The 21,259-nt window shown below is 40.8% G+C and overlaps 1 protein-coding gene across 2 annotated transcripts in view; it reads left to right on the top strand.

The window, feature by feature from the left end:
- The window catches only part of LOC124136194 (lipoxygenase homology domain-containing protein 1-like), a 111,854-nt gene that overhangs the window by 30,385 nt on the left and 60,210 nt on the right, over nt 1-21,259 (top strand). For both annotated transcript variants that reach the window (XM_048393918.1, XM_048393917.1), the window contains exons 5-21: nt 4,060-4,146; nt 5,408-5,540; nt 5,963-6,114; nt 7,521-7,599; nt 8,149-8,227; nt 8,654-8,744; nt 9,607-9,736; nt 11,497-11,600; nt 11,939-12,115; nt 13,133-13,348; nt 14,013-14,190; nt 14,606-14,746; nt 15,688-15,848; nt 16,375-16,600; nt 17,352-17,503; nt 18,313-18,470; nt 20,492-20,547. In XM_048393918.1, coding sequence (XP_048249875.1) covers nt 4,060-4,146; nt 5,408-5,540; nt 5,963-6,114; nt 7,521-7,599; nt 8,149-8,227; nt 8,654-8,744; nt 9,607-9,736; nt 11,497-11,600; nt 11,939-12,115; nt 13,133-13,348; nt 14,013-14,190; nt 14,606-14,746; nt 15,688-15,848; nt 16,375-16,600; nt 17,352-17,503; nt 18,313-18,470; nt 20,492-20,547 — 2,320 coding nt within the window. The remainder of the gene's footprint in view (nt 1-4,059; nt 4,147-5,407; nt 5,541-5,962; nt 6,115-7,520; nt 7,600-8,148; nt 8,228-8,653; nt 8,745-9,606; nt 9,737-11,496; nt 11,601-11,938; nt 12,116-13,132; nt 13,349-14,012; nt 14,191-14,605; nt 14,747-15,687; nt 15,849-16,374; nt 16,601-17,351; nt 17,504-18,312; nt 18,471-20,491; nt 20,548-21,259) is intronic.

Here is a 21,259-nt window from a genome sequence, read left to right as displayed (position 1 = left end):
TTCTATAGCAGTACTCAGCAATATTCCAGCTATATGACAGTTGTCTGTAATAATCGAGTCTACAATCCAGTTATTGACGTCATGAGTATCGACCAAGTCACCGAGTCTAACCACCCAATTCATTTTATCCCTGCTGGGGACCCATGTTCTTACCCAGAATCCCCTTGGGTTCTAACGAATTATTTATGTTGTATGATATAGCAGATAACTGCTCTTTTTGATCAGGTTTAGAATAGTGTGCCATTTAAATTAATGCCATGTATGGAGGTTTGACAATAAAGTATTATTCAATGGCAGTTATTTGAAGGATTCTCATTTATATCATGGTTTGACTGAACGACTAAAGTTCTAATGTATTTTGTTAATTTGATCTTATTTGATAGTAATTCTTTTTGATGAATTATCCAAAGTAACAAGCTTATTTTGCGAACATATCAATTTCTTCTAACCAAATCAGTACAGGCGACCACTCGTTTGTGGAACCTACAGCTATAGACATTTAACTTTCACAATGAGCAACACTTAGTTAATGCCTGTTTATCAGGAACCACTACCTATGTCTCCATTGGCAACTTTGTGTCTATAGGCCATACATGATATGTGCCTAGTGTTTGGTGAAAGCATGGGGTGTTTATCTGGAGATCTATAGTGTCCGGACACTCCCATTCAGCTTCAGGCTATTGACAGCACCATGCAGTCGTGTTCGGTATTCTATGTGACTGCTGTGTGAGAGCGGTCACCCAATAGTCAACGCCACTATAGGTTCTGGAGCTTTTGTACTTGGTTTAGACATCCATGTGATTTGTACCTTGCCTAGCGATGCCAGTGTTCATATCACAGTACATGGTTGCCGTGCTGTGTTGAGGGTCAGAAATATTTATGACGACTTTCTTGCTATTGAATTTGAAGTAGGTGTAAGCTTAAGCTAGGAACAAGACAACACTCTCACAGTACTGGTGCAGCACCTTAATAACCATTGGCTCCTTTGTATGTTGTATGATGGTCCAAAAGACACCTTGAATACATTTATCAGCGTGAAATGATGTCACCTTGGTTAATAACATGAGACATTGTGTTTAATTTAGAGATTACATACCTTTCTACATACTTCAAGGATTGGTTTTAATTTTTGAGATTTGTAGATTTGAATTATGGATGAATGTATTAATTGAAATGATATAATGAAGTCTGCACAGTCATGTTATAATAAAGGACTGGTTGTTAATACCTTTCTACATACTTCAAGGATTGGTTTTAATTTTTGAGATTTGTAGATTTGAATTATGGATGAATGTATAAATTGAAATGTATAATGAAGTCTGCACAGTCATGTTACTAATTAAGGACTGGTTGTTAATAGATATATATATATATATACATACTGTATATACTGTATATACTGTTCAGAATAATACCACCTGTCTCAGGTTTTCATATTGCTAGAGTTATTCATCATGCATGACAGATTAGAGTAATTATAGTAATATGAAAGAATCGTGGGGTTTTTAACTAATTTTGATTGGTATATAGTCCGGCCATTAGAGAAGTTGACTGATATCCCTACTGTGTTTCAGTAGTCGTCATGGTGAACATGTGTACACTGTGTGGTGTTTCTGTTTCTATGGAGGGAACGTATTGCTAGGCTTTAATAGATATACACCATCAACAATCTTACAATAGAAAGCTAGCTGTTTTAATGTCACCTTAAGTTATAGTGTGGTAACATGATATCAAGCTTTAGCAATTCCATACCATTGAAACAAATAATTTGGGGGGTCCTTAGGCTTTCGTGGTTTATGAGAATGTTGACTTGATTTTGCTATATGTCTGTCAAGATTTATATGTTTTATTGCCCCAATAGAACATTTTCTTTCTTGATAATGAATTTGTCCTCGGAACTGCTTCTGTTTTATGTTGAAGTCAATAACTAGAATGTTGTGTTCTGGATGACCTTGGGGCGGTCGAGTATCCTTGTAATTAAAGTGTTAGCTCGTCACACCGAAGACCTGGGTTCAAATCCCGAGATGGGTACAACGTGTGAAGCCCATTTCTGGTGTTCCCCTGCCGTGATATTGCTGGAATATTTCTAAAAGCGGCTTAAAGCCATTCTCACTCACTCTATATGAACTTAATTTTATCTGGACATAATCCAAAGGACAAAAATACATTTTTCGTTTGTCTATAAGGTATTTGTTTCCACTCTTTCTATTCCTCTAGAGGGCTTGGTGGACCAGTTGCCTAAGGTGCTGCAGTTTACTGTGCAGCGTTGCCTCCCTTAGATGTACCAGAAACCTATGATGATGGGTTCAAATCCCTGTGTCTAGGCTTGTTGAGATTACATGTTCTTGATCCTTATTACTTAAAATGAATAGAAGGTGCTGGACTTCGGTGTGGAGAGCCCCTTTAAATTATGCCATGATCCACTAATAGTGGGTTCAAATCCCAGAGTCTCCCCAGTTATGATCATGGGTTTGTCAGCACCATATTCATGCTCTTGACTTTCAACTAAGTGGTAAATCTCGAATCCTTACATCACTTTGGTCTTTATCCTACCTCCCACATCAAGCTGACATGTTGTAGTACTGGTCATTTCTTGTAGGGGCTTGTGAGGTTAACAAATTATCACAACATGAAAACACGGTTCCTTAAAGTGTATGTAACTGTGAGATGGAGCGGTTTTTAAGTATAAAAATCATTGAACGCTAGTGATTCAAATTAAAATTATGTAATTTTGTTTTATTGTAGACACAGAAATGTTAAAAGTTCAGGCATTTCTTCTCTTCAACTATTCATTGTTTCAGGACACAGACACTGATATACTCCTAAAGACTGCCATTAATATTTAAAAAATGGAGAAAGGTTTTAACTTTAATGTCTAACCTCTAGGTGATGTGATTGAAGTAGCAGTGCAGAAGGCTGTTTCTATTGATTTCAGCTCAGCTGTAGCAATATGTTTTAATTGGAATTTGTGGCTAGGCCAAAGCTGAAGGAATTTTCTTAGGACATGACATCTACACCCATGACATCTATGCCATGACATCTACACCATGACATCTACACCCATGACATCTACACCCATGACATCTATGACATGACATCTACACCATGACATCTACCCCATGACATCTACACCCATGACATCTACACCCATGACATCCACACCCATGACATCTACACCCATGACATCTACACCATGACATCCACACCCATGACATCTACACCCATGACATCTACACCAATGACATCTACACCCATGACATCTACACCCATTACATCTACATCATGACATCTACACCCATGACATCTACACCCATGACACCCACAACCTTGACATCTAAACCATGACATCTACACCATGACATCTACACCATGACATCTTCACCCATGACATCTACACCCATGACATCTACACCCATGACATCTACACCATGACATCTACATCCATGACATCTACACCCATGACACCGTCTCCATTTCTCTTATCACTAATGTAGCACAGAATCTCTCTAACTCTTGATCGAGAAATCAACAACCAATCAAAATGGCTCTTCTGAACAAGAGTTTGGCACAAATCTTCATCTTAGCAAGCCCTCGATGTATTTAAGCCATGCAAATGGCTGTTATGAGGTTTTTTAAGCTCAAATGTACGGAAAATAATGACCCTCCCCTCATACTATTCATACTTTTGGATGACCCTCCCCATGTCCTTGTACATTTTTTTCATGACCCTCTGTGAAAAGACCAAATTCAAAAGCATTTTATATTTAATTATAAGATGTCCATTTTTGCCCAAATGTATGTCTTATTTTTTATGACCAAGTTATACCATCTGAGCTGACGATTTACATGTCATACATTTGTTAGTAATATTCATTATATAGCAAATATTAATGAGACCATGACCCAGTGTTACCTGTAAAATTTCTCATTTCCAAACACAGTGTCCTTGAACAAAATGCTGGATTTAAGTGGGCTTTATTGATTTGTGTTTGAATGACTATTTTATAATATTGTTTCTCTTTTGGGAAAGAAAGTGAGTGAATATTTCATGTGTTTCAGATCAGTGTGGGAAGTATCGGTGAGATTTACAAGATACGGATCGCCCACGACAACACGGGGGACTGTCCTGGCTGGCTCTGTGATGAAGTGAGTCATTGAACATTGCCCTTGTTTATGCTATCACTTGACACAAACTGTATTTTTATAGGTTATGTTTCACTAGTATTATATATTAAACTTTATATCATGAATAACAAAAAATAAATGCCTCCCTTCCAGACCCAAAGGCTGCCTATGTATTTTCTTGGTTCTCAGGCTTTCTTTCCTATGAATAATGAATAACTTTCTTTTTTACTGACATGTCATGGTCTGTGTGATAAAATTACACATTTGTAGATTTTGTTAAGCAGAGTAAAAGAAATGGTTTTCCAGTCATGTCGCTGGTATGGATTCTGGTTTAGGATGAGGTCCTGATTACCTTATAACTGAATGGTATACTTGTCATGCTTGTCACAGAATAGTGTTTGTCACTGAACTGTATTTATAATCGATAGTATATGTCACTGATTAGTACTTGTCATTGACTAGTACTTGTCATTAAATATTACATGTCATTGACTGGTACCTGTCATCACTAGTACTTGCCTTTGATTACTACTTGCATTGTAATTGACTAGTTTTTGCCATTGTTTGTTTGTTTGTTTCATGTTGTTTAATGCCACACTCAGCAATATTCCAGTTATATGATGGCGGTCTGTAAATAATCAAGACCGGACTAGATAATCCATAGATTTACATTACGAGCATCGATCCACGCAATTGGGATACGATAACGTGCATCATGCAAGTCAGAGAGCCTGACCACCTGATCCCATTAGTCACCACCTTGACAAGCATAACTGTTTTTGCCATTGCTTAGTATTTGTCATTGATTAGTACTTGCCATTGACTAGTACCTGTCATTGACTCATACTTGTCAGTGATTAGTACTATTCATTGACTAGCACTTGTCAGTGATTAGTACTTGTCATTGGCTCATACTTGTCATTGTGTCGTACTTGTCAGTGATTAGTACCTGTCATTGACTCGTACTTGCCATTGATTAGTACTTGTCATTGACTAGTACTTGTCAGTGATTAGTTCCTGTCATTGACTTGTACTTGCCATTGACTCGTACTTGTCATTGATTAGTACTTGTCATTGACTAGTACTTGTCAGTGATTAGTACCTGTCATTGACTCGTACTTGCCATTGACTCGTACTTGTCATTGATTAGTACTTGTCATTGACTGTTCCAAGCTGGACTACTTTACAAAGCAGCATAACTAGAACATTACTGACTTCAACACACATTCACTCCATCACTTTCTTGCAATTAATAATTGAAATTGATGTTGTGCCTACGTAGGTGCGCATGAAGGACATTGATGCAGGGGAGGAGCTTGTGTTTCCGTGCAGGCGGTGGTTGGCGAGGGACGAGGATGACCACGAAACGTGCAGGGAGCTGCCAGTCTCACGGCAGGGGGAGCCTTGCCTTCCATGTAAGCTGACCTTACCCCTGGGGACGCCCACACTAAACTGGCACCTGACATGTCTCATTTGTCATGGCATCTAGTTGGCACAGATCAATGTTGTAACTTAATGCCTCCAGTCCTGATCCATTCCATACCAGACTTATTTTGATGGGATATAGCCTACATAACGATGACTAAGTATTAAAATAATGCTGACTTGACAAAAACATGATTAAGATACTGCCAACTAGAATAGAATTTATGCTGACTTGACATGAAATTGATATAGCTTCTGCCTAAGCAAAGAAATACTCTATCTTTCATTTTACAGCTGAACAAATAATAAGAGTCATATATCACATTGTGTAGCTTGTATTTTTCAAGGTTTTCACTCAATTGCTTATGTAATTATGCAATTGTCACTTGTTCCTCTACTGTTTTCCGTGTAGTGCTGAAGTATCAGGTGGATGTGACAACAGGAAACTTGTGGAATGCTGGGACTGATGCAAATGTATACCTGACCATATATGGAGATCGGGGAGACACAGGAGTTCGTCAGCTGTACTCTGAGAACAGACAGAGGTGTTTCAATAAGGGCCAGGTGGGTTCTGCAAGGGGGAGGTTGGTTTCCTGAGGTACAGGTGTTATAGAGGGGGCTGATGAGTTCTGCAAGAAGATTGGTTTCACGAGGTGCAGGTGTTATACAGGGAGTTAATGGGTTCTATAAGGTGAAAGGTTGGTTAAATGAGGTACAGGTGTTATACAGGGGGCTAATGGGTTCTACAAGAAGAAGGTTGGTTTCATGATGTGCAGGTGTTATACAGAGGGCTAATGAGTTCTACAAGAAGAAGGTTGGTTTCATGATGTGCAGGTGTTATACAGAGGGCTAATGGGTTCTACAAGGGGAAGATTGGTTTCATGTGGTACTGGTGTTATACAGGGGGCTAATGGGTTCTATCAGGTGGAAGGTTGGTTAAATGAGGTACAGGTGTTATACAGGGGGCCAATGGGTTCTATCAGGTGGAAGGTTGGTTAAATGAGGTACAGGTGTTATACAGGGGGCTAATGGGTTCTATCAGGTGGAAGGTTGGTTAAATGAGGTACAGGTGTTATACAGGGGGCTAATGGGTTCTATCAGGTGGAAGGTTGGTTAAATGAGGTACAGGTGTTATACAGGGGGCTAATGGGTTCTATCAGGTGGAAGGTTGGTTAAATGAGGTACAGGTGTTATAAAAGGGGGCTTATGGGTTCTACATTACATGGGGAGGTTGGTTTCATGAGGTACAGTTACGTTTTCTAGTACTACCAGGTGGGTTCTACAAGGGTTATGGGCTTTGCAATGGGAATGTAGGTTCTGCAGAGACAGGTGTATTTTAAAGGGGCAGTTAGGTTTAACAGGTATCGATGGGATCTGTGATGTCGATGGGCTAAACAAGGGCTGGTTGGCCTGTTAGGACAGATGCATAGATGCAGAATAGGTTAACATGTCACACCAGTATCTGTTTGCGGGTTTTGTTCTTTCGGTCAGACCACCCTCCCAAATATATATATGGTCCCTATCAAAATTTACAATGTCAGCTAGCATGAATATTTACATATTTCACAATGAGACAATATTGGACTACATGTTGTGGAAATTACACCGGGAACACAGGATGAAATAATCTGTACATGTATTCAAAGTAGATAAGTCTGCAGTGAAATCAACAGTCACAACTGACAATAGCACACACACACAGACACCATCGGTTCATTCCTCTGTAAACACGAAATATCTCTCGCGACCATTCCCCAAAACTAACTGCCTCCTCAAGTCACACAATTACATCACAATCTCATAGAATCTAAAAACATACACAACATACAATGTAACGATTGAATGGATGCAAATAAACCTTGTGTGGAATACGAAGGGAGATAACTCTGGCATGGGATAGCGTAAAAGCCACTAGATAGGTCAGAATATAACTTTATGGTTTGGAAAGTAGTGTGTGTTGTGTATTGTAGACGGATTCTTTCGAAGTGGAAGCGGTTTCCCTCGGGCACTTAAAGCGGATCATTGTCGGCCATGATGCCACAGGACCAGGTCAGTTCCAGATGTAAATCATTTCTGGTTTAAGATGGTTTTATTGTGAATTAATCTCACAAACACAAACTGGTTTTTTTCTCAATGTGTATTAGGCTAATTTCTAGGAGACTTTAGGTTGTGATTCACAACCTGAATCTCATGTTTAATCCCTATATATATTATGTCCATTCTCAAAGGATTTTTGTTTGTTTAACGCCACAATCAACAATATTCCAGCTTTATGACAGTGGTCTGTAAATAATCGTGTTTGAACAGACAACACAGTGATTGACATCACAAGCCAAATTTACTTTCACTTCTTCAACTCTGTTAAGGTTGCACAATCCTAAGTTTTGATTTGAATAATTAAATTTATAGAATTGTCTTTGTATCAAACACCCCCCTGTTTTCCTAGATTAATATTAAAATAAGCCCAAAGAATTACAGTGTATCAATCAGAACTAAAAGGGATGCTTGCCACTAAAACGTGACAAAGTTACATAATTGTAGTCAGAATACTGGTTTGGTGTCACCTTGTGTTATAAACATGCATATGTTCTATTTCAGGGTCTGGTTGGTTCCTGGAGCGTATCGTCATCCGAGAGCCTGCATCGAAACAAGCGATCTTCACCTTCCATTGTAACAAGTAAGTCTTGTGCTACAATGTGTGCTATATAGTCTGGCACAGAATAGCCCCCCAGTACAATGTGTGTTGTAAGACTCAGGCCCCTGCTGAGGATCAGTGGGCACATTGTTTGTCATGATAGCAGTGTGATGTGTTGCTCATGATATCAGTCAATTCTGTCCCTCACTCGGTTAGTCAGTCCACCACAGTGCTGACGGCAGCGTACAAAACAACATTCACTCTCAATGTCCACTATTGACTATGAACCATTTACGTCAATCCTCAAACCCCAACTTGCGATGGGCTATGGGTTGCAGCCATCCTATCAGGCAGACATGTAAGCAAAGTACCATCTGATTGGTCAACCATTTAGAGTGTCACATGTCAACGTGTGAAGCCCATTCTTATTGCCTCCGTATGTGTCATGTGTTTTCCATGTGTCTGCAGGTGGCTGGATGAAGGAGAGGATGATGGGAAGATCGTTCGTGAGCTGCGAGTCCAGAATGATTACACGGACGACATCCTGGAAAAGAGAAACGTATGTCGTTTGTTTGATGAAGCACATTTAGAGCTAATTAATGATCATACAACTTTATTGAGAACAACTTGTGGTTTATTGCATGTAACGACGTTGCGATGTAGGTTCTCACACCGTTTTTAAGCCGCGTATTCTAGTTTGATAACAGTGTTAGAACCTGCATGGAAATGTTGCTCTATGCTAAAAAAAAGTTCTTATCCATAAAGTTGAATGGTTTTTTTATTTACTCAGCAACTTTTAGAATGCCGGTGGTAAGGTCTTCAGGCCCACATAACGTGCAACACAGAGGTACAAACAGAAGACGTTTACTTGACAGAGAACAACGTTATTTATTACAATGGAAATCGGATCACGTGTCACCATCTATGACCCCAATTACAGGCTCACACTACTGTAGGGGACCGTTGCATTTGGGCGAAGGTGTCCAATACCGGGAACAACCTCGCACAATCAAACAGCTTCATCAAGAGCTATATGGAGCACACATTTGTAGTACAGATCCTGATCCTGTTCGACAAAGTGATGCTGCAGCTGTTATCAGCCCTCCTCTTTCACAAATACATTGGGAGATGTGGGGTTTTGTCATTAAACAATTTATCATGTGACTAACCACGGGTCTTGGTAGTACTGTGGGTACTCAGGTCCTACTCAGGTCCCATCTGACCCTGGTACCCGAGTTACCCATCCAGCCCTTGAGGTTACTGTATCAGTATTATCACTGTGCCAGCAGCAGCAGCATCTTTGGGGATCTTGTTGCAGGTTGGGTTTGCTGTGCCCTAGTTTGTAGCACAGTGTAACTAGTCAGGGAATCAGCATGAACCATTACTTTGGATTCATGGGTACGGTGAATGTGTATTTTCAGTGGGAGTTTGAGAAGTGGAAGTTTGAAAACCGGAACCAGGTGATGCTCTTCTCTCACGCTTCAGGGAAAGCTCTGAGGATAAAACCTGATGGCACAGTGGATGGTCTTGGTGAACCTAAGGATCGAGCTGGTGAGTGCTCCAACATTCTCATGTATTGTGACTCTGTTCTGATATAGAGTTGCAAAACACTGTGTGATTCAGGTATGCTTGGGATGTTAGACAGCTTTCTATAGTAAGCCAATTGGTTGGTAAAAAGGATTTTATCTATTTTGTCTCTGGAGTCACAACAGGTCAACAAGATTTGGAACAGTAAAAACACTCCTAGATTTAAAACTTGAGATAATTAACATGCCTTAGAGCTAAGTTGTTTGATAGGCATAACTTCGAAGTTGATGGATGACAGAGTAGAGACAATTTATAGACGACAACTTCTTTATTTACCGTATATGACCGCGGATAAGCCGACCCCGTAGATAAGCCGAGGTGTTAATTTGACCATTGAAATACGAAAGAAAATGATATGACCCGCAGATAAGCCGAATCAGGAATTGAAAGACAAAAAACACTGCGAAGTCGGACTGCAAGACATGTGCCGGTACTCGCAGATATTCAAAAATATAAGATGAAAAACGTTGTAATTATATTGAAAAAGTCATTATTATTTCTAATAAAGATTTAACAAACCAGTCATCCACTTTCATAATGTGGGAAGCTGTTTCTCGTGGTTTTTTTTAATCTCATAATGATCGTTATAGTTGCCATCAACAACCATGCGCCATTTTGTGAATCGGTGTATATAGAATTCTGAACCCGTGAGAAAATATATCAGCTGGAGCGAAAACTCGCAGTTTGAATTCAGCATCGTAAGCATGGCGTTTTCGTTTAAAACTCATGATGAAAATGTCAGTCAGTAAAAATATACCAACTTTTATAACCCCCCTTTACACCACTATTGTATGTTAATCCAATTGAATTAAATAAACTATCATACTATGAACACATTGAATGACCATCACTTACTCACAGGCATTTCCAGTTTATTAAACTAATCTCTCGAAAACAAAGGAATTAAGCCCCTACTCCCAACACGATCGCTAAGCACCCACAACTTGAAAATGTTTGTGTAAACAACATGACAATAGCAATCGGCCCGTTATTATCAATGCTGATTTCCTTGTGTACCGTGTTGCTTTAAACAACAGGAAGCAATCACAGTGGTCACCGTTTGTGACGTCACAGGAAACAGCTGATCACATGTTTTTGCAAATGGCGAACGGAATAACTCGCCAATACAGTTGTTTATTTGCCCCATTCAATAAAGGTAGACACTTGTTCACTATCAATTTATGAACTTTGCAAAACATACGTAATAGCTATTGGCGATTTTATCTGGGGATTATATATTATAGCTGTGAATTACGTATATTGTTACATGTAAAGATTGTGGAGTTGACGAAGAACGATAAACTTTGAACATTCAATTGAAAACTTATTATCGGAAGTAGTAACATGCATAACATTTTTTTAATAATGACAACATTGGTGTATAATAATAACTTTATTGATAATTTATAACAATAATGGCTCTAGTTGTGGCAACTTCCAAACTTTCGGGAAGTTGTAATCTATCGGACCGTCATTCAGGCGATGTTTCTGACAGATCACGATCTGAAAAATACTATCATGAAAGTGTATCCCGTGGATAAGCCGACCCCTTTCTACAGAATCTTTTTTCTGGTCCTCAAAATTCGGCTTATACGCGGTCATATACGGTACTGTAGATTTATGTTTAGCGAGTGTCAGCTGGCCTCAGTTGGCTTGACACTTGAGTTGGTAGCGACATGTTGAGCAGTTTACTGGACATGCTGACCCTTCACCTCACTGTTCAGGTGTGTTCAGCGTGCTCAAGAAGAAGAACATGGTGAGCGTGTTCAGCAATCAGAACAATCCCAGCTTCCACCTGGCCATCGAGAATGGCCGTCTGCTCGGGCACGTAAGTTGGTTTCATAGCAACAGGTATCTGAAGTAGGGGAGCCATGATGGAGGGCGGTACATTTGGCGAGACAACGCTTATGATATGATACATATCCATATTTAATAAGAATTGATTTGATATTTTAGTGGACAAGTTGATAACTTATGGCATCCTTCAAATCATATTACAGCCATTATAAATGAATATCACTTCCACCTAATGCCACCACCTTCAACATTGTGAGATGTATGACTGTTAATGGCCGCCAAGAGGAAAAGTTGTTTGGACCTGACTTTTCTATATGTTTGAGCTAGTGAGTTGGGATTTACATATTGGTCATGTTTTAATTATTCCAGGGAAAGGGAGGGTCTCTGTGTGAGTTCAAACTGCATGTCCAGTCTGACCAATCAGTGATCCTCGAGGCCCTGAAAAACCCCCTGCAGTTTGTCACCATCGGTAACAACGGTCGCCCTGGTGAGGTACGAGGAATCCTGGACTACGACCCCAGTCAGAAGTTCAGCGTCTACTGCAAGGTTTGGAGACTTTTATGTGTATCTGCTCAATGGCATGATTGTTCACTTTCTGTACCATTGGTGTGTCTGCTGTAGACCTTACTACAGGCCATGCAATACATCACTAATATCCTGAACAGACCATGATGTATATTGTACGACTGTACAGTATTATTGGTATACTACAATATGCTTTTCAAATGATATGTATTGCAATATTCATCTATATTTCTGTATGCTGGGTAAGAAAATATAACAAGATTCATTATTTTTTGCGTTGGTTCGATCTAAAAGCTACAGAAATATTCATTCAGAAATGATATATCCCTTCAAAATTGACGAAATGGCAGAAATACGGAAGTGATTTTTCTCTCACATTAGCTTTCCTGTATCCATGACTACAAAATGGCAGTGACTTTATTTACTTTAGTATCTAGAAAATAGGTTCTGCATTTATATACAATCAGTGTCGATCACTGTCAAACACATCATCTCCCAATATATTGCAATACATTTCACAATACCGATACCTGTATCGCAATATATTGCAATACAAATTCTATTATGACTCCTTTGTAAAGAGCACAACATGTATTACTGAATGTAGTCTCACACAGCAGTCAGCAGTGTTTTTGCTATGTCAATGTAGCCTGTCAGTGATTGAGTACATGCAAACCAATCACAAGGATGTCAGTCAGGTCATATGTTCGAAACACTCCAATTTCATTATAATCAGATCTTAGTTCTCGCTACCACTAAACAAACATCTGGGGACATCCCATTTCAATTCACGTCAGAACGACCTTTGACCTTTGACCGACCAATGAAATGCTGCTGCTTTCCTTTTTGACTAATGTTGACTTTCTGTTAGTCATTTCATTGGTCAGTCAAAGTATGTGAAAGGTTGTTCAAAAAGTCAGTGCAAAAAAGACTTTTTGAGTTTCGAAGCCCGAACTTGTCTTTCCGAAATTCCGAATCCAAAAAATCAAAATTTTAGACGTGGGATCTAACTAGTGAGTATCTATCATCTGCACACAGGGAATGTTCCGTGACCGAGGCATCGTGTTGTTCCGCACCTCTCCCACTCAGGCCGTCAACGTGGACCAGGACAAGTCTGTGTTCGGGACCGGCAAGTGTAACAGAGCGGCCCACTTCCGAGTCCACAAGGTGTCCGAGGACGGTGTGCGGATGTTCGAGAGCATGATCTACCCGGGGAACTTCCTCCGCTTCAAGGACGGCAAGATAGACTGTTTTGTGAGTGTCACAAATGGCAATCTTAGATAGATCCTATAAAAAGGATAAATTTTGTTCACCTATGATAAAGGATGTAATCAAAAATATGTTGGAAAATAATGCTATTTGCGTATTTGGTTTTGAAAAATATTTGGAGAATTAAAAAAAACATGTGGAATTACAATCTTTGACTGAAAACAAATACTGGTATATGATTATATTGCAGGGGTGTTTTACAGAATCAGGTTGTCCTGAGAACGAAGAATATGTTTGTTAGTGATCTGGCTATCAACACCAAGATCTTCCTACATTACATCCTGGTGCCACTGTTGTGCTAATGCAGTGGTGTAGATCTTTGTCATTTAAAGGGTGCACGGGTGGCCCAGTCGTCTAAGGCGCCGCAATACGCTGTGCAGAGTTACGTCCCTGGGGCATGCCAGAAACCTTCGATTGTGGGTTCGAATCCCGGTTCGCCCCGATTATGTTTCTAGATTTGTCAGCACCATACCCATGCTCACTGGTTTCACCGAAGTTGTAAACATCTCAGACCTGCATCACTTCGGGCTTTCCTCCCACATAAAGCTGACTTGCCTCGATATAACTGGAATACTGTTAAAAGCAGCAATAAACCCAACTCACTCACTTACTTTGTCATTTATACATGTCTTTCAATATCCATATCCAGGGTAGGAAAGATGACCTTTGTCACTTCATCGTGGCCAAACACCAAGACAAGGGCTACGTGGTTCTGCAGTCAGCAATAAGCCGGGGGCTGTATGTAGGGGTGACCACTCAAGGCCGGATCCATCCCACCGTCGACACAGGGGTGCAGAACATCTGGCTGTACCCGGAGGTTGTGGAGTGTAAGTACTGGGAAGCTGTTGTTGGGTTCATTATGTTAGGAATGAGTTGTTAGGGTCTTAACCTGTTATCAATGAATTCTCGAAAATGGATGCCACTTCAGGCCTTGTATGATGAGGAGATTGGCTTTCAAAGTAATACACCAGTATCACAACAGGAACAGTACGAATTAGACTAATATCCATGTTTGGAATGGAACCCGGTCTCAGGGCTGAAGAGAAAACACACTTACCACTGAGCTACTAATCACACCTTGGCAGATGGCAGTTGCCTGATTTATTAGAATTTAACCATTTTTCAATTTGTATTTCTAGAAGGTAGCCAGAAACGAATAGTTTCCCCCCAAGGTGGATTATGACATATTTCAGAGCTGTTGAACATAGTGAATGTGTGTATCATATATGATTCTTGTGGCAGTTGGTGTTCCAAAACAGCGAGGTACATCCCGGCGTCCTGTGAGATCGCCTTCACCAGAGGAGGACCATCGCCCTCGCCACAGGTCCCCGAGGTCCCCGAAGTCCCCGAGGTCACCAAGGTCCCCTAGGTCGGAGAAGGAAGGTGAGAAACCTGAGATGTTGTCCACCCCCTACCCCCACTCCCACCCCACCAGCCTTGCCTTAAGTCCCCCAAGGTCCCCTAGGTCGGAGAAGGAAGGTGAGAAACCTGAGATGTTGTCCACCCCCTACCCCCACCCCCTACCCACCAGCCTTGCCCTAAGTCCCCCAAGGTCCCCTAGGTCGGAGAAGGAAGGTGAGAAACCTGAGATGTTGTCCACCCCCTACCCCCACCCCCTACCCACCAGCCTTGCCCTAAGTCCCCCAAGGTCCCCTAGGTCGGAGAAGGAAGGTGAGAAACCTGAGATGTTGTCCACCCCCTACCCCCACCCCACTAGCCTTGCCCTGTTCCCCAAGGTCCCTTAGGTCGGGGAGAAAGAAGGTGAGAAACCTGAGATGTTGTCCACCCCTACCCCCACCCCAAGTCCACTAGGTCGGAGAAAGAAGGAAGTATGGTTAGCTAGGTACAGATTTGCAGAAGACAAATTATTTCTGAACATTTTACCTCTTTGTCCATGTGACTAGAACCTCGTCAGTTGCAGTCAATTTGTCACCAACAAACCTTGATCATATCTTTTGTAAACTTTGCCTTACATCTGAATCATTTTGAGCTTTCTTCTCACCAAAAGCTGACACAATAACTGAAATAATGTTCAAAGTGGTGGCAACAAATCAAAATGGCAGTAAACAAAACTTACGCTAAATTGATGCAACAGAGGTCATAATTAACCCTTGAAAAGTAATAGGAAGATTTTTGTGTACCCTCCCCCAAGATCTGTATGAACTATAGACAGACAGACAGACAGACAATTTATTCAATATAAAGGCCACTGACATATACAAGTTACATTTGCAAGCGCTACAGTTTATAGATCTACAGACTACAACAATCAGTATTGGAGATTTCCTTTCGCTGTGTCAAATACAAGTGCTGGCTGTTACCAGATGGGGACTGGAAGATCATTGTCAGCACCTCGGAGACCCTGGACAATGGTGAAGTGGCAATTGTTGCGTATGGTGACAAGGGCTGTTCAGGTGCCATCATCCTCGCAGGCCCTCCCCAGAATGGACCCCTCTTCCAGACTGGCAGCAATGATGAGTTCAAGGTAAGATGTAGATCTTCTTCCTTCCTGTAACACGGTAAACGTAATTTGCAGTTCACTCAACTCTGTTTGGAACTTGAGGCAAGATTTTATTGCCTGGTTGGAAACGGCAGCTGAAATGGAGATCAAATGGTCACAGAATATGGATCATACTTGATTGGGAATGATTTTGCCAGTGACCTGGCTACTTTAGTGTGTCATCAAACCCCAGCTAGTAGGGATCTCAGTTTATCACACTTATCAGTTGTCTGTAGCTTGTGGCCACCATGATCTGACTGTAAATATACCTGTTTGCTGTCCATGTAGCTACAATTTACAGAGCAAGACTCGTGGTATATGGCCTGATTAGTCTTGATTATCTGCCTAAAACAGATTCCATTGGGTGTAAACAGCAAATTAGTAGTGAAATTATGAATGGATCACTGAAAAGTAGTGATGACATCGGGTGTTCACGAAAAGAGTAAGTATGTCCTGCTCCACAGTAGCACCTGCACCTTTCTTAAAACAACTATTACACGTCCTGTTTCAGTCCAACTTCCACAAGTGTGGCAAGTTGTACAAGATCCGCCTGGAGTTGATTCCCAAGAACCCCACCAAGGTGCCATCATGGAAGGTGAGAGAGGTCAAGATGCAGGACCTCAAAACTAAGGAGATGCTCAAGTTCCAGTTCAACCGATGGTTGTCGCGGAGACAGGACGATGAGGAAATCATGCGTGAAATGCCAGTTGTGAGGCCAGGCCAGGATGTGCTACCAGGTGAGAGGAGTTTGTGTCCTGTATCTGTACGTGTCGAGACACCTGTCAGTTTAGTGATTTCAGTCAGTTTAGGTATTGTTCTTTTATAGCTACCTTGTTTTGGGTAGTACACACAACAGTTTCCCAAAGACATATGCTAAAAGAAGGGCAACTGAAATAAACCACACAGAAATCAGACATGCACTTCATGAAGCTGTCGCTGTGCAAAGACAGCCATGAACCAGGCTGAATAAGATACTGGCTGCACTGCATTTAGCTACACATTCACATATACGTGTTCCAGGCAGGGAACGCAATATTTCTCAGTACTGCTGTGCATGTCTTAATAGCAGGTATGTGACGGTGCTTGCCTTTGAATTTAAGCAAGACATGTGTTTAGAGAAAAAATTCTTTATACGAAATACATATGCCATAACATTCACACACAGTGCAAACAAGCAAACATCTGCACCTTCATCTGCGATGTACCTGAAGGTCAGGGTTGGACTGGACACATCTATCTGTTCAATGTGTCCGATCAAAATTGTGACATAAATCCTGTTCTCTTATACTTAATACTCTCTTAATAATGTTGACGAACGGAGTTAGGTTTGATGTATCTAATTATATTGTAATTCCTTCACGATGGACAGTGTATGATCCCCAGGGAGCTGAGAATACAAGCAATGCATCCTGATCCTTAGTTACAATGCCATATGCTCTATGTCCCAGTCCACACACCTGGCTCAGGATTATGATGATTGTATTCCAGTGTTGTCCTACCTTGTGGAAGTGACGACCGGGACGGAGAGAAATAGTGCTACTGATGCCGAAGTTCATCTCACCATCTTTGGTGAACGAGGGGACACAGGAAAGAGAGTGCTGCGCCTGTCAAACAACAGAAACAAGTTCCGGGCAGGACAGGTCAGTATGAGCTGTAGGTCTGACTAAATCAACAACAGTGTACAACAGTGTACAACAGTGTACAACAGTGATTAGGAATTCTGAGGGGGCACCCTGGTTGTCTAAGACACTGCAGTTCATTTGTTTCAGAGTTGCGTCCCTTGGGCGCACCAGAACGTATAGTTGTAGGTTGAATCAGGTTCGCCCAAATTATGTTTCTAAGTTTGTCAGCACCATACCTTGTGGGTTTCACTAAATGGTAATACCGTATTCGACGTAATAAGCGCCCCGCTCTAATAAGCGCCTACGGCGGTATTTACTAATACATTGGCTTGTGAACAATCCCAATTAGCACCCCTTCCGATTGATCGATGTAAAAAAGACTTATTTATTCGCGTAAAATACGCACTCAGGTGTTATATGCACCCTTAATTATGGGCAATTAAATTCTGGAAAAATGTATCTCTCGTATATAAACATTTCAGGCTGTCAGCATAAACCACGAAATTTATTTTTCAACTCTGTTTTTTTCACCAAAATAATATTCTAATAAGAACCCCTATTTCTAATTTTGAGAGTTCCCTGGGCGCTTATTACGTCGAATACGGTATGTCTGAGACCTGTGTCACTTAGGGCTTTCCTCTCACATTAAGCTGACAAGCTGTGATATAAGTGGAATACTGTTCAAAGCGACACTAAAACCCCAAATCGCTCTCTCACACACAGCTGTGAGGTAATTTTTGTACCCTAATGCTTTCTGATATTTTAGATAAATCAGCGCTGCCAAGTGTCTTCATTATTTGCAACACACTTGTTCATTTTTCTTGCAGATGGACACGTTTGAAATTGAAGCAGTACATCTTGGTAAACTAACCAAGATCCATATTGGCCACAACGCTACTGGTGCCGGGGACGGCTGGCACCTGGAGAAAGTCGCCATCAAGGAGGGTGAAGGCGCCCGTGAGGAGTACAGGTTTCCTTGTGACAGGTGAGCTGTCACCCCATCCCTGTTCAGACTGGAGTGAGTGAGTGAGTTTGGTTTTACGCCGCTTTTAGCAATATTCCAGCAATATCACGGCGGGTGACACCAGAAATTGGCTTCACACATTGTACCAATGTCGGGAATCGAACCCAGGTCTTCGGCATGATGAGAAAAAGCTTAAACCACTAGGCTACCTGACCGCCCCTAGAAGACTGGAGAGGAGTTGACTGTGTGACTATGCTATGGCAGACTGACATGCATGTCATCAAGCATGGAACAATACAACTTCCTTACGTTCCTAGTAATATTCTGCTTTCAAAGGTTGTGTCTGCATGTCCAGATTCTATTGTAGATATTTTTTGTTTTTTATCGCTTCTACCACTGTATGGGGTGGTCGGGTAGCCTAGTGGTTAAAGCGTTCACTCGTCACACCGAAGACCCAGGTTTGATTCCAGATATGGGTACAATGTGTGAAGCCCATTTCTGGTGTCCCCTGCCGTGATATTGCTGGAATATTGCTAAAAGCAGCGTAAAATCAAACTCACTCACTCACTACCACTGTATGATGTATTCTTGCCTCTGGTATATGAATACTGTACCATGTTGCCACCATCATTTGTTCACAAAACATAACAGAATTTTGGAACAACTGAATCCATTTGAGACATTCACACTGAAATTGATTTTGACCTTGGCCACAGTTTTGTCCTCTGAGACGATGAGGACCAGGATGAATGTGATAGAACGTCCACTTTACAACCAGAACACATCTCCGGCGTTGTTTCAGTTAATGGCACCCCTTCTGAAATCTCTTGGACTATTTGATACTAAATTAAAATTGCCTCTCCTAAAGACGTCAAAAGATGGTACTTCTGTCTGGCAATCATTATTAAGGTGATAAAACAAGGACAGGCTCGGAGTCAGTATTCTGTAGGGCTTGGACAAGTCCAAATTTACTACCCGGGTACCCACCCACGCTATTACCCGACCCTACAATGATACGCGCTATATATCTCAAGACTTGGGTGTAAAATGTCCGATTGGTAATAGTTTGACCGTAGCCCTGGTAAAATGTATTTAGATATATGTATAAAACAATCTGGTCATGCAAACACTGAAGTTGACATCTTGATCCTGGGATTCCATGGTTGTGGATCAGTTGGTCACTTTGGATGCTGAGTATGATAGTCCCTGTGTGATGTACATGTTAAACTCAGCTTGGACCTGGCAGACTGTGCAACAATGACTTTGTCTGTTTGTTTTTTAAACCACACTCCGAAATATTTCAGCTGTGTGATGGTGGCCTGTAAATAATCAACTCTGCACCTAACAAACCAGTGATTGATATTATGAGCAATGATCCATGCCACCAGGCTACAAAGCCACCAAGCCCAACCAACCAATCCATTAAGACAGCTTGTACAACAAGCATAGGTTGCCGTGGACCTATTCTCACCCGGAATCCCCTTGGGGAGCACCTCACACTGTTGCCTACACTATTTACAACCGTTTCTCTGGTTTCAGCAGATGGTTTTGAAACGTATTGTTCACGCATAACACTGATGACCCAGTTTCATTTCTCCACAGAGGTATTGCTTTAATATTGCAGAATACGGCAGAGCTATTGTCCTCGCCACATGAAATAGAATCATGAAATATCGCAATGATTAGTTTATGAAGATTTCTGCATGTGTACTGATATTTAATAAGTGCTTTTCACAAAATATCCATTTTGCTAGCCATCATCTGCTCGCAGTTACCTTTGTGTTGAATGTTACCCTGATTGTAACCATGTCAACAAAACTCAGTGATGATGTTGATTGCTAGCAAAATCTATTTCTTGAAAAGCGCACTTTGCATTTTTAGTCATTACTGTAAATAATCTTCCTTATCATAAGAAGGCTTGTTTAGAACACATGCAGGCTGCTTCGTTAATTATTAATCGCGATATATTTCGGGATTTTATTTCCACCCTTCACTTTGTCCCGTAACTCGGCCGTCTATTAAGTTACGTTTGTTGGTTTCAGATGGTTTGATTCTAGCTTGGAGGACCGACGTATCGAGCGAACTCTGCATGTCAAGGGTATGTGAACAGTTACCTCCCTTTGTGGCGCTCCATTACCCAGCATGCACTAACCAGCACCAATGCTTTGTGTGGATGATTCTTACTGTCAAGTCTCTAATTATGTCCATGTTGAAATTCATTCTGTCTTGAATGTGCATGTCAGCTTGTCTTCGACAAACGCTTTTCAGGATGTCCGTGTTTGTTTCTTGTTTATGTTATGTCAATATTATGTCATTCATAATACTCAAAAAAGGTGTTAATGAGTTTCAGATATAGGTTTTAACATTTAATTTGAAACATTACAGATTTGATTTGGGGTGAAAATTTAACAATTGATACAAAACAAACGTTTTATTTTTTTTATTTTTTTATTTATTTTTTTTATTATTTTTAATTTTTTTTTTTTTTCTTTCATCTTTCTACTTCATACTGTTTTTATTTAAGTAAAGTAAAAAAATGGGAATTTATGACAGTTTTGACACTATTTGCTATTGGGACTCAGAGATTTGTGAGGAAACCTGTATGATACACTGCATGTTACCATTGTGTATGTCATCCACCTGTGTTACACCTGGAGAACACCTTGTTTGTTACTCACTGTCTCACCTGGTTGCTCTGGTTATGGTTATAACACTGGCACTTTGCTACCATCTCAGGTAATGGTTGTTGTTATGTTGGCAAAATCAGATTTCTGTAATTAAATGTGTAGTCTTTAAACAAACTATTTTTG

The sequence above is a fragment of the Haliotis rufescens genome, unplaced genomic scaffold (assembly GCF_023055435.1).
Source record: "Haliotis rufescens isolate VD_foot unplaced genomic scaffold, xgHalRufe1.0.p SCAF_121, whole genome shotgun sequence".
NCBI classification, from domain to species: domain Eukaryota; kingdom Metazoa; phylum Mollusca; class Gastropoda; order Lepetellida; family Haliotidae; genus Haliotis; species Haliotis rufescens.
This window is presented reverse-complemented; position numbering and strand designations above follow the sequence as displayed.